Source organism: Equus caballus, chromosome X, assembly GCF_041296265.1.
Source record: "Equus caballus isolate H_3958 breed thoroughbred chromosome X, TB-T2T, whole genome shotgun sequence".
NCBI lineage: Eukaryota > Metazoa > Chordata > Mammalia > Perissodactyla > Equidae > Equus > Equus caballus.
Window position 1 is genome coordinate 145427143 of NC_091715.1, and position 13854 is coordinate 145440996.

At 41.4% G+C, this 13854-nt stretch overlaps 2 protein-coding genes across 5 annotated transcripts; both read right to left on the reverse strand.

The window, feature by feature from the left end:
* Positions 1–5610: 5610 nt before the first annotated feature.
* CMC4 (C-X9-C motif containing 4) lies at positions 5611–13642 on the reverse strand. Of its 4 annotated transcripts, none has more exons than XM_005614661.4 (3): positions 13504–13642; positions 6525–6592; positions 5611–5983 (listed from the first exon to the last, which is right to left on the reverse strand). In XM_005614661.4, exons 2-3 carry the CDS (start codon positions 6580–6582, stop codon positions 5838–5840), a joined length of 204 nt encoding a protein of 67 aa, XP_005614718.1. In that variant the 5' UTR covers positions 6583–6592; positions 13504–13642; the 3' UTR covers positions 5611–5837. The 4 variants fall into 4 exon arrangements, with proteins under 4 accessions (XP_005614718.1, XP_005614720.1, XP_005614719.1 ...); XM_005614663.4 differs by lacking the exon at positions 13504–13642 and adding an exon at positions 7612–7665; XM_005614662.4 differs by lacking the exon at positions 13504–13642 and adding an exon at positions 7511–7648.
* Positions 7727–13643, reverse strand: MTCP1 (mature T cell proliferation 1). Its single transcript, XM_023633328.2, has 5 exons — positions 13504–13643; positions 8482–8633; positions 8193–8363; positions 8060–8111; positions 7727–7974 (listed from the first exon to the last, which is right to left on the reverse strand). Exons 2-4 carry the CDS (start codon positions 8584–8586, stop codon positions 8064–8066), a joined length of 324 nt encoding a protein of 107 aa, XP_023489096.1. The 5' UTR covers positions 8587–8633; positions 13504–13643; the 3' UTR covers positions 7727–7974; positions 8060–8063.
* Between the last annotated feature and the right edge of the window lie 211 nt (positions 13644–13854).

A 13854-nucleotide genomic window follows, 5' to 3' on the forward strand; every position in this document is an offset into this window, starting at 1 on the left:
AAAGATTAAGCAGGTCGATCTAAGCCTCTTTGTGTGGGTTGTAATAGATAACAGACTGAAATAAGATCTATAGGTCTCTCCTGAAGTTTATTCCCAGCTAGCTGCTTCTGGGACCCTGAGGGGCATGGTTGAAGTCTATGTTGCGGGTTGGCCTCATCCTACTGCTATGAGAATGGCCTTGAATTCTGCCTGCCAAGTGAGGCCACCACTTACAGCCATGCAGACCTGGCGCCAGGGTTAAACAGTTGGAGTGCTTTGGTGCACATCTTGGGTTTCAGCAGAGCTGAACCATCAGTGAAGTAGGCCCAGGCATTTAGGGGAGGCTCTAAATTGTGGCCGTATTGCTACCAGCTTTGCTTCAGTTGGTGGAGTGGAAGGTAGGATTTCCCCCAAAAGAACAGCTGCCACCCCTTCATGCAAAACCAACGTACCAGGACCAGGTACTATTTTCATTTGACTAGCGAAGCCTGTTTAGTGAGGCATGTATTTTTCTCCTGTACCCAGAGTCCAATAATGTGCTGGGCCTCCTTTTTAGTGATGGGCAGCTGAGGAGACAGCAATTTTTCCTTGGCTGATGGAGGGATTGAGCGTTGTCAGTCTGTACAGACTCCAGCAAATTCATTTTGAACGTCTTCGGGATTTCGGCGCCCCCTGCTGGCAGGGATGTGGTAACACTGCACTCGGGGCTTTACCTCTGGTTTGGTCCGCATTGGGAGAATCTCTGATTGTTGTCGTTACCAGCACATAATGCATCCACATCTGGTGGCTAGAGCGCCTGCGAGGCTTTTCTCCTCTTTGGCTCTTCGCCTCGGGGTTCGTGTCGCCCCTCCCCCGTGCACCCCGAGGCGCTCTTTCTGTCCCCTCCCAGGCCACCGCGGCTCCGCCTAGTGTCCTCGCCACTCTGGGCCACCCTTTGACCCAGCGTCCCTCCCGTGATAGGACCCGGTTGGACGAGGATTTGGGACCTGATACAGTAGAGCTGTAATGCTTGAGTCCCTTCTCCCCGAAGTTCACCCTGGTGTCAGAGAAGACGGGGGCGGAGGATCCAAGGGCGCTTTCGCTTTAAGGCTGCTGCCCCCTCAGGCTCAACAAGTAGGCTTTCAATGTTTTCAGTCTCCCTAAGGCTCTGTAACCTCATTGCTGACACTGTTTGTGCTCGGGGGTACGCCGCCTGAGCAGCCCCATTGTCATGAGTGTCATTGTGACAGGACGTGATTAAAGTTGGAGGACAGTGTTGGATACCAGGGCAGGCCACCCGAAAATGTCCCATAATAGCATACTGATTATTTTGAATTCAAGTTGCTTGAGAAGCAAAAGGGAATTTTGACCCTCCTGTCCCTGTTCCCTGAGAAAGCAGGAAATACGTCTCCCATGTGAGAGGTGCTCTCCCTGTATCCTTATCCCCAGAGCTAGGGAATTCCAGGCAAATGAAGCCTGCAGAAACAAACCTCATTAATTTACTACCTCAAGTGTAAACTCTGCTTAAATTCCTCATTAATTACCTACCTCAAACCTAAGTTTCTTTGTCCTATCATTCATCACAAATTTATTCTTTATGTAAAAGGTATATATGCTGCCTGCTTTGTTCACTCTCCAAGCGTCATTTCCATGATATTCCCGTGCAAACATAATTAAATTCGGTTTTTCTCCTGTTAATCTGGCCTTGTGTCAATTTTATTATTACTCCAGCCATTAGAACACAAGAAGAAGGGGGAATTTCCTCCCTCCCTGACAACAGTATTCTAAAAAGAATGAATCTTACCTAATTCTGGCTAACATACTCAGGGTAGGTGCTTATGGTTTTGAAATGCAGTTACTGTGTAGGTACCTGCTGTAAGAATGTTCTTGCCATCATCCTTTTGTTTGACATTTGCCAGAAATATGGGCATGACTAATGGTTGGGTTCTTATTTGAAACCTCTACTTTTGTATAGTTTGGGAAAATACAATAAATCTCTGGTTGAAAAAACGGTATAGGGATGGATTTGAAATTTCTGAGTGTAATTAAAGTTTCATGATGATCTGTTTCTTCTCTGAGGGAAGATCACTTAAGGCCAGTTTTCAACACTGTAGGCAAAATTAGACTGCTGCCCTCTCTGCTCCCTCCACCAACTTATCAGCTTCGTTTCTTTGTCATGAAGTCGAGGTATGGGGCCTTCTTAATCACTTAGTGTTAGTGTGATCTCTTGGAGAATTGGGCTGAAAATACATCTTATTCTGGACCTGATTTCCCAGAAATCATATGGTGTGGCTTACATTTGTGATCTTTGATTCTTAGGGAATCATGAATTTTAGGAGCACTATTTTTCTCAAGAAAACTGACAGTATTGCACTTTTTTCACATTTTTCTAAAACTTGTAAAGTCAGCTTATTGACTCACCAAAACTGTCTACCTTTCTGAATGTTAAATGGTAAGAAATGCCATTCGGATTATTGAGAGCAGTGGTTCTTATCCTTGCTTGCACATGGGAGTCACCTGTGGAATTTTGCAAACTACTGACACCTGGCTCTCATCCTAGAGACTGACTCCACTGGTCGGGATCTGCCTGAGTTTTTAACTTGCCTCAGATGTTTCTAATGAGCAGCCAAGGTTGAGAACCACTGAAGTACAGAGTTGGAAGCTGGTGCTAATAAAACTATTGTTCTGCTGCTAACAAGTGACTACTTAATAGGCTTTTAAAGTCTTTTAAATTAAGTGCCATACAACTTCAGATATCTTGCAGATACATCGAAGCATATTGGCAGAGCAGGGGCTTTTGTCATCAGTGGATGCTAAAGCTATTGGGTGAAAGGTTGTGGGGTACTGGGATATTCATAAGGGGCCAAGATATCACCCCACAAATGACTTACCGATTACAAAGGGAAAACTACCTTTCCAGCAGAGAGGTCTGTCAGTCACTAGTTAACCAAGTGATTAAACTTAGTATCACTAGTAGCCCACTTACATGCTTTTTAGTCTCTAAAATGGAGGATGAGATCATAGTTCTCACCTTCCCAGTTCTTCCCTGAAGACTGAGATTCAGTGGTAATCATGGTCCCTAACACATAAAAAACAGTAGATGTTAACCTTCTCTGATGGCTATTTTATTTTTCTGTATGTCATAATATAGCCAAGAATAATAATATTTAATCAATGTCTGCCAATAGATGTTGACTTAAACTGAGACAGGACTGAGTTTAAAGATAGGAAGGAACAATTGATTTGAAGCTCTAAAAGCCCTAAATAAAATAGTATACCTTAGGAAAAAATTTTAAAAGTCTGAAACTTGAGTAGTTAACTCAATAAAAATAATGTAATAAAACACAGGAAAGCAATCTTTGATCATGATTCCTAATATAAATCCTAGCACCACTATCAATTGACAATTTTAAATGTAATTTAGATTTCTATATGATGTAAACATAGTTGTAAAATGTTTTATTGTTTTACTATTAACACAAGAGTTCATTTAAATGATTTCATGAGAATGTAGCGCTGTTACCCTGGTTTGTGGACCAAATATCTCTAAGGCAGCATTTCTCCAAGTCTCTCTGGAGAATGATTGCCCTGAGAGATGCTGTCTGCAAAATAGGTTCACTAGGTACACTTTAGCAAGTACTATATACAATAGTCCTTTCCAAAGAATCATAATTCACATTAGCATATGAAAAGCTCTGAAGTGTTATAGGAAAGAAACCTGTTTACTTGTGTCTAGCCTAGCATTCCCCAAACTTATCTGACCATAGGAGTCTTTTTTTCGCTGTTACAGCAATTCCTAGAAACACTTTGGGGAATGCTGCCTTAAAGAAGTTTGTCTCAAAAAATAATGGTATTTGAACATCAGAGACTATCTTAGTCCATTCATGGCAATGTAGGCTTTTTCTAGCATGCTGGAAGAGGCAAGGAAGGATCCTCCCTGTTATGGACTGAATGTTTGAGTTCCCCAAAATTCATATGTTGAAATCCTAACCCCCAGTGTGATGGTATTAGGAGGTGGGGCCTTTGGGAGGTGATTAGTTCATGGGGGTGGAGCCCTCATGAATGGGATTAGTGCCCTTATGAAAGAGACCCCAGAGAGGTCCTCGCCCCTTCCACCATGTGAGGACACAGCGAGAAGATGGCCATCTATGAACAACAAGTGGGCTCTCACCAGACACCAAATCTGCCAGCACCCTGATCTTGGACTTCCAGCCTCCAGAACTGCAAGAAATAAATGTCTGTTGTTTATAAGCCACCCCATCTGTGCTATTCTGTTACAGCAGCCTGAATGGACTAAGACAGGGACGTAACAATGTTTCTGCTCTTGCGTGGAAAAGTCATCTCTTTTTCTTTTTTGGCGGGCGGAGAGTGGAGCAATGGTGGTTCTAGCACCTATTTGAGGAAAGCAAATGGCCTGTTCGATACTGTCCACCCACTACCACTGTATGAAGTCACTGACAACTGCTAAAAGGCATCCTCCAGCAGCCTTGTATTAACATCATCAGGATCCGCAGTAATGTTTTGATTATAAGGTTATAAGGAGTAGATAAACCACCTAAGAATTCTAATTCTGTTGCTGCCTAACCCAATGACCAATGATGTGGTTTTTTTTTCAGTTCTCTCATGATAAATTAGGAGCTGTTAAACATTACAATAATTTCTTTTTTTGAGGAAGATTAGCCCTGAGCTAACTGCTGCCAATCCTCCTCTTTTTGCTGAGGAAGACTGGCCCTGAGCTAGCATCTGTGCCCATCTTCCTCCACTTTATATGTGGGACGCCTCCCACAGCATGGCGTGCCAAGCAGTGCCATGTCCGCACCCGGGATCCCAACCGGTGAACCCCAGGCCGCTGAGGCGGAATGTGCCTCGCTGTGCCACTGGGCTGGCCCCTACAAGAATAATTTCTATGCCATTCCTACCACTCATTTTACTCTGCATTATCGGAAATGCAACAGGCATGGAGTTGGGTTAGAGAAACCTTTGACTTTAGCATGTCATTAATGAAAGGTGTCATGATTGTGACACTGGAGGGGTGTCTTTTCATCTAACATACCTCATATGATTTTAGTTTTATGAATGGTACTAGTAGTCTGAACTCAAATGCTAAAGAGAAATCATTAACACCTGTATCTAATAGTCTTAAGACTACATCTAGTACTCCTATGTGTGTTTTTTCCCAACACCACCAAGCAATTCTCAGTGGACAGTGACTGGGTGTCCTACAAATTTGTTTCAGTTATGACACTATCTACCTGGAGTTAGCGTCAGATCTCACAGGTTAAGTGCTCAGTCATACAACATACCCCGACTTCAGACACCTACTGCAAGTCCAGGGACGACTGATTAAATCATTGGCTGTTGGTGATTAAACTCAATCTTCTCCAGCCCTTCTCCCTGGAGGTCGCCAGTGGGAGGTGGGGGTGGGGACTAAAAGTTCCAACCCTCTGATCACCTGTTGGTTCAGCTGGCAACCAGCCCCTAGCCACAGGTTACCTAAGGGCTTTCCAAAAGTCACCTCATTAACATAACAAAAGACACCTTTATGGCTCTTATTGGAAAATTTCAAGGGTTTTAGGAGCTCTGTGCCAGGACTGGAGACAAAGACCAATGATATATTTCTCATAAGTCACGAGGTCACAAGTACCAAACCAAAATTTTTCACTTGGCAGGTTTATTTTAGCAGCTCAGTTTCATTACATTCTACATATTTAATATAGTTACATGTCTATCTGTTCTGCATAGATGGCATATTCATTAACTTTTATAGTTGACTTTTTCATTTAATATTTGCTGCTACCTGGCTTGAAGAAAGAGTCAAGAGGATAAATAAAACTCGCTTGGTGGAAAAGTGGTGCAGCATTTAACTTCTCAGCAGAACTTTACTTTGATATGGACTTCAGTGTCAGCCTTTCGTCTTCTTTTTCAAATCCTGAACAGATGAGAGATCTTCCCTTAGGATACCGAGCACAACACTTACGCAGTTCTTTGATGACAGCCTGACACTTAGATTCCATGTAGTTGTTGGCTGAAAAACAAGACAGGTAGACCCTAGTCACTGTTGCCTTTAAGAGTTAATCGCTGACTCTGGTAGCCTGAATTCCACTTGTATTTCCCCCCTCTTCTACCCTGATTGCTTTTAAAAAGGGAGTTGTTACCCACAGTGAAGTATAACCAACCCATTTAAAACTAGTCTTTGTGAAAAAGGACTTTGCTCAGTTTAGTAATTCTCAATGCTAGGTACACATTAAAATCACCTGGTTAGCTTTTTGGACAGTCTTACCCAGACTCCACCCCCAGAAAGTCTGATTTAATTGTTCTAGGCAAGTTTTTAAAGCTCTCCAGGTGATTCTAATGTACAACCAGGACTGCAAATCTCAAACTTAGATTACATCATTTTTTATTTTCAGCATCTTTGATAATACAGTGAGGAAAATCTTCAGGATAATCACAGAAATATTACATTCTGAGAGGAGTTAATATAGTTTGCTGATAAAAAGAACAATTGGTCTCTTGTAGTTAGTTCACAGACAAAGTGGAAAAATATAAAAAAGCATTTAACATACTACCTTGTAAACACTTCTGTATTTCACAGGCTTGTTTCTGGCACGGATCCTTCTGCGGCATATCCAGAAAACTAAAATAAGAAAAATGATTTTTATTTTGTCTTTTATCCATAAAGAGTTTAAAGCCTCTTTAGATGGACTTTTCTTCTGAGGCAAGCAGTATGCACTTACAATTGCTGGAAAACAATTACATTAAAAAATACTCTTCCCATTCATAGGATGAATCAACTGTATTTTTATAATATCCATTTCATTCGATTTGGAAGATATAAGTAGCTTTACATGAAAAAAGAAAACCCTTGACTTCAACTCATGTTGAATATCACACCAACATTGGGCTACAGGAGCCGACTCCCGACAGGCCTGCTCACTGCCCGGCATTATCATTCACAGAACCACCCTTGCTAAATGATAAACTCCTTGAGCCTTTTTCCTTATTACTCATGTATAACATGGGGATCATACCTACCTCAAAGCATTGATGGAAGGATTAAGTGTGATAAAGTATATAAAGTGCATAGAATAGTGCTTGGAAGGCAGTAAGGATTCAATATATGGTAGCTGTTAATCTCAAGACTTAAAAAAGTAAAACCTTACTTTTAATATATATAAGCTGTTATGACTATTTTAACTCAGGAAATTCTTTATCAGGTAGTAAATACTTTCCTAGGAATCAGCAATATTTGGTGTTATCACTTCCTGAGAAAGGTGCTAGTTAAGCAGCTAAAATGTTTTTTGGAGCTTACAGAAACCAACTTATTTAAAATATCTGTACCCAGAGAATGAATTTAAGTGCCCACGATTTTGATCAGCAACTTCTAACAATTTGAAGACACAATTTCAGAAAGGAAAAAGGCACAGGAGCCTTTGTAACTAATTTCATTAATGCAAATAACCTCCTTTTTTTCAGAGCCCCCTAAGTTCTCAGTAGATCCAAGTTAGGTCAGTACTGGGATGGGAAACACTGGAGCAAAACCTAGGATATTTACAGGATGGGAGAAGGAAAGGCAGGTGAATTGCTGCAGGGCAAATAAGCGACAAATAGATGTTGATGCTGCTAGGAGCTGCTCTCTTCTCTCTAAATCAGTACCAAGTCCTTGGTGATCAGGGCATCTGTTCTGTAGCAGGTGCTGACTTTTGTGGGATTCATCAGATCCCAGTTCCAGCTGATGATGTCCATTAAAGGTTCTATGGCAATTTCCAAAGGAGTCAATTTCAAGTTACGTATCCTGACTAAGTGCTTTTGTTGACTTGCTTTCTGCCTGTGTAACCCTCTCTCTGCGGTTCCACTTGTGGTGTTCTTCATGACCCTTCCTAAACTTCTGTGTTCTTGAGCAGTTTTTCAACCCACTCCCTCCCCCAGGCCCACAGGTGGGTGTACTGCAGTGGTGGATGAAGTGATTGCCATATACTGAACGGAACAGAGGAGCATATCTTCCTAGAATCCCAGCACCTGGAAAAAAAATTGATCATTAAAATCATCACAACCAAATAGAGTGAAAAAGAAGAGGGAACAGGGAAGAAATAGAAATACATACCAGGTTAATCATCAGGCAAAAGCTTAAGCAACAGCTCCTGTACTCCCCTGACCTGTCAGAAAAAGAAACGTTTATAGAGTACTCTGTTATAAGAGTCCCAATACAATGGAAAACGATTAAGCAACATATGTACCATTAAATGATGCTGGATCTGCCACAAGCGAGAGTTGTTATCCATGTAGCGCTCCTCAGGGTAGAGTTGCCACATGAGAGGTAGCTGGGAGGTAAGAAGGTGACTTGGCCTAGCTGCATCACCTAAGGGAACCTGAACTTGCTGGACTCGTGCCCTTAGGAAACTTGTCTCCTAATGGAAAGAAATGATCAAAAATAAAACCAAAGACTTTAGGATGTTGAGACTGGTTAGAAACCAAGTTGCTTGAAAACAAAATCAATAAAGAAATAAGCAAAATGTAAACAGTTACCTCTTCCACGACGGCCACCCACGTGCGCTGGTATTCGTCCCGGTAGATACCCTCTTGGTGAACCCAGAGGTGATCGGGTGGAGCCCCCACATCCTCTCCTGCCATTCTGGGCTTTGGGTTCCAATTCTAGCCCTGCTTTTCTCCACCTACGCCTGCAGCACCCGCGCACAGGACACAGGTGTGACTTTTTGGGTTTGAATGAACTCACCAGTGAGCAAGGTGACCTGGTACTAGCAACCACCAACCAGAACCAAACCTCACATATGTCTACTTGCACAGCCTAAATAGAACAGAAGACATCTGAAGTTCCCTGCAAGACACTAAAGTGACACTCAGGCACAACCTCGGGTAATGCTAATTTTTGACTGTGAAGCACTCAAGAATTTGACTAGGTGAGTTCTGTGGAAATGTAGGACTAGCACTACAGGAAGCTGGGCAGTGGTCTCACAGTCTTTGCATTCACAAAGGAGTATCTAACAAAATGTAGTTAGCAACAGAATATGCACAGGAGGGTTCCTAAGGGCACACTTATTTGGGCAGGAAAGCAGTATAACAGACACATGCATGCCATATTCCCTAGGTAAAAGCCCGTTCCAAGCAATTTCCATTTTAAAAGGTAAGATTGTGAAGGTCAAATCATGTGCACGGATTTCTAAATTGAAATTAAAAGTTTGTTTTAAGGGGAAACGACCTATTTATCAGTTTACTTAGAAAGGTTACTTATAGTGGGTGGGTATTTCCAGAAGGAGGTTTTCATGTTAGGGAAAATATTTAAGGTAGCTTCATGAAACTTTTGAGCTGCAAGAGACTTTGGGGTTCATGGTGATTCGGGGCTGAGAGCCAATGATAGTTATCTACCTAGGTCTTTGTTTCATTTTCATAATGAGGACTTCATGGGAGCCCATTTTTCCATAGAAGTGTGGTTTTAAATTCTGATTTCCCAAGTCAGAAGGCCAGAAAAGCCCCTCTGCCCTTTGAGAGGTGTAAAGGAAGCACACCTCCCGGGCAAACTTTCCATATTGTAGACTTGGCTTAACCCTGTAAAGATCTTCTGCCTAGCCCTGGGTCTCATTTTAAGGCCTCACAATAACTTAACCTGCATTTTGCAAGAATGAATCTTTTGGACTCAGCTCATAGCAAGATGGCATGGTTTCACTGTATTTATACCTTTGGCAGAGCACTGATACAGCATTGGGGGATTTGCTCCACAAAACAAAAGCCTCCTGTTCTTATTAGGTGGCTATTAAATGGGAAAGGAACTGCAGCACAGCTTGGGAAATTTTTAAACCCTCAAAATGAGATTGTCAAGAGCAAACTGAGATGCCAGAATGCAGCATGATGCAGCCCAGGAGAAAGTTAGCCAGAAAGAACTAATTGAGCTAAACCAAACCCTCTTTTTAAGGACAACAACCTGAGTCTGATTTGTTTTTTTCCTTAACACTATTAGTTTACTTTCTCTAAAAGGAAAGTGGAAAATATTTTTTATAGACTTAAGAAATGGTCTGATTTTAGTGAATCATTTAAGAGCATCACAATTGCTTTGCCCATTGTACCCTGAGTGGATCTAACTCTGAACCCATGGTAAGCTCCCACCTCATAGGGCTCTCTCTTTTCAAACTTACCTAAAGTGGAACCTCTTCTCCTTTAAAGAAATCCTGATTTCTCTCAATGGCAACACCACCTCTCCTGATCCTGCAGACTCAAAACTTTGGAGTCATGTTGGACTTCTTCCTCTTCTTCAGTCACTACATCCTATCTGTTAGCAATTCCAGCAAGCACCACTACCATCGTATTTGACACAAACTTTCCCCCAAATACCAGGCTCTTTTCTAGCTCTGTATCTTTGCTCTTGCTTTCCACTTGCCTCCGTAGGCCTCTCTGCCTATCTCAGTACTATTATAGCAGAGTGCAGGTGCCTGCCTTCTCCATGAAATCTTCTTGCCTCTTATGACTACGTAGCGTTTACGTGTAAACTAAAGCTGTTTTGACCTCAAATTACAAATTGCCTTGCATATTTGCTCTGCTTATTTCACAAGGCCTGTCTTCCCCAAAATACAGTATTATAAGCTCCTCGATAGCAGAAATGATACAGTACTGGGCACCCTAAGTCTCAAACACTAATGAAACAATGTTCCTGTGAGTGGATGGATATGTATGGTGAGTAGAGAGGGGAAACAGATGGTCACATATACATGTGTATACACATATACATATACATTGATTCTCTAGGTGTACTATAGAGCTATGCGTTATGTTTTTCAAAGCCATTTCTTTTCCATTTAGCAGATACAAGTGTTCTACCTCTCCCCTTCCCCAGGCCTTTGAAAAGGGGGAATACAAACAAAAACCCAGGGAATACTAATGTCAAAATTAAATATATTAAAGTCTGGATTTCAAGTACAAAAGAAGTAAGGCCATTTTTTTTTTAAACTAGAAATCAAATATTAAGGGTTTCAGGACCATCTCAACTTCACAGATGGGTCCTAGCAACAACCAACATATTGACATTTAAATTTGTTCTTGAAATGGCAAAATTTTACTGGTTACACTGACATTAATTGGAAATAATTCCAGTGGACTAAAGGGCAAACAAATTGGAGATAATGGTCTGAATTAGTATGAATCACCACAAAGAGGCCTATGAGTCACTAGAAAATATTGTCAGAAGAAAGACAGCATGATGTGCAAAGGCCAACAGGCTGGGCATTGGCAGGATGAGCCTGGGAACAAATCCCAGCACACGACCCTGGACTTGGATGTGCTACCACTTGGAGATAGCATGGCGACTCAGTGAAAGGAAACTGCCTTGATCAAGGAACTGAAAAGCTGCCATATAAGCATGAACCAACAACATCCTCAGCAGAGAAAAGCAAAGGCTGAGTGAGCAGGATTAAGAGCAAAGTCCACAAAATCACAGGCTGTATGAATGGAACACCATTTCCCTAAATGTGATTCTTGTAACACTTGCCTGTAACTTTTTCCTTGGTCAAATAAGTTTGGGAATCTTGTAGAGTCATAAAGCACATTAGCATAGTAAAAGCTCTGGCAAGTTATGCAGTAAAGAAACTTTACTTTGTTTAACATTTCCCAAATGTATTTGACTAGAGAATGTTTTTCTGCACATTACACTTGTTCACAAAATCCAGGACCCCTTGAACCAAGATGAATCTCTTAAAGCCTCAAGATAAACTTAGGTACAAGGTACAATACAATACACAGAACATAAACCTGTTCCACTCAATTCAAAGACAACTACCAACTGCAAATTCAAATGAATTAACAAAACTGTTTATATAGCTTTATCATCCATGAAGGCACTAGAAGAGATTGTCCCCATGGGGGTCATCTTGATGCAACAGCCAGAGACCACACTGGCCTAGATAGACTATTTCTTAGTAAAGCATTTTGTAACTGATGTTTTAAATGGATGATATACAACACAGAAGGGCTTCCTTAGGCAGCAATCTAAATAAAACCATTATTTTTCCTTTACAGAATGAATTATTTTGTGTCCTTTTTCCAGGTGTTTGAACAGTTTTTAAACATTAGTCAGTTGAATACACTTATTTTATTTGAAGTCAATTAATAAAGTCATCCAATTACAATGGGTGAAGTTACCAAGAACGCAGGCCCTGGAGTCAGTCTTGCCTGTGTATGAATCCTGATTTTGCCACTTACTAGCTTTGTGACCTTGGACAAGGTAACCTCTCAGACAACTGAGAAAACAACTAAAAAAACTGAGGTGTAAAATGAGACTCAAAGAACATATTGATATTATTCTGCACTTATTCAACACTTCTTATATGTTTTATATATATTGACTCTTAATATTTACAATCACCTAATTAGATGGATACTACACCCTCACTTAAAGATGAGGGAAGTAAGGCACAGAGAAATTAGGTAACTTGCACAAGTCACACAGCTAGGAAGTTGCAGAGCCCAATTCCAATTGGAGCAGTTTACATACACAAGGTATACAAATGCTTAGTAGAGTGTCTAGCACATAATAAACTTGCCATAAATGTTAATAGGTTTTTTTTACTCCAATTAAACATTTAGAGCTGTAAAATGCAGCCATGAGTATTATAAAAGTTAGAGAAGTCATTCTGGAATATGAGATTGACTAACAAGAACAAATAAAAGGTGTTTACCTTTTTGAAGGTGCCTAAAGGCCCTTTAAATACTCAAAATATCTCATTACCAAACATAATAAGGAGAAGAACAGCCATCCTTGCCCCATCAGGGCAGGACATACTAGCCATGAACAGTACATAACTGAAAATAATGTATGGTGTGAAACTGAAAGTTAAGAGAAAATTTAGATGGATCCGATGTAATTGCACACTTGAAATTTCACCCAAGCTTCATCATTATCAAAACTAATCATGGAAGGATGTGCCATGTGATCCCTAAGCATTAGGTAAAAATGGAAGTTGCTGGCTTGTCTCATAGATAGTTCCACTGCATGTGGGCTCTATCTGTGGGGAAACTTGGGTTGGAACTGACTTGGGAGAAAAGAGCAAAGCATCAACACCTCTTCAAGTTAGCACGTTGGGAATGTTCCCTTTCCAGTACTGCCTTGTCTGCCTGGCTTCAACAGTATACAGGGAATAGAAAACCAGATCAAAGGAATATAAATACAGATAGGCTGTGGACACAACAGGGCATGTATTTTTCTTTGATTTAGAATCGTTCCTAAAATCCACGTGTAACTCCTAATCTTGGGAGTTGGAGGATCTGTACTTTTACCCATGGCACGTTTGGCACACCTTAAAAGAAAATTATATATAATTTTACCACGTCTCATATGATCAAGACAAGGAGAGCTGAGGAAACTTGTTTTGTGGATATCTGCTGCGATACATCCGACCTTGAAAAAAACTGAAGTCCTCAATTCCCCTTCCCTGTATCAAGCAAACAGATACCTAAAAAGCCTTTGTAGAAAGTAGCAGCAGCCAAGCTTAAGAGTGATACTTTTTCAGATACAGTATAGCACTGTTTCTGCAAGAGGTTACTCACATGAATATAATGTTTCTTGGACTAATTAATCCGCCTCGGGAGCAGCGAGGCTAAAACTTGCAGGTTTCCCACCCCGGGCCACTCAAGCCGGGATCGGGAGGTGAGCCCGGGGCGAGCCAAGGGGCATCCCGGGCCGAGGTCACCCGAACCGAAGTTTTGAGGCGCGGGCCGGCAACCGGAAGTGGTCCAGGGAGAGTTGCACGAAATTCAGGGGCCGTAACTTGGAAACAAAACAAAATAAAATAAAACCTTAACTGTCTTAGGACCGAATTTCAAAGGAGCATTCCCCTGACTCAAGAGGCCGGCGCACGCGGCGATACCGCCTCAAAGGGCTGTCCCCGGAGCATGTAG

Coding starts and splice junctions, on each gene's coding strand:
- MTCP1 (XM_023633328.2), bottom strand. CDS start 8,586: ATGGCAGGAGAGGATGTGGGGGCTCCACCCGATCACCTCTGGGTTCAC. Junction 8,364..8,481: donor GGGTGGCCGTCGTGGAAGAG/GTAACTGTTTAC, acceptor TCTTTCCATTAG/GAGACAAGTTTCCTAAGGGC. Junction 8,112..8,192: donor AGATCCAGCATCATTTAATG/GTACATATGTTG, acceptor TTTTTCTGACAG/GTCAGGGGAGTACAGGAGCT.
- CMC4 (XM_014729320.3), bottom strand. CDS start 6,633: ATGGATAAAAGACAAAATAAAAATCATTTTTCTTATTTTAGTTTTCTG. Junction 5,984..6,524: donor AATACAGAAGTGTTTACAAG/GTAGTATGTTAA, acceptor CTTGTTTTTCAG/CCAACAACTACATGGAATCT.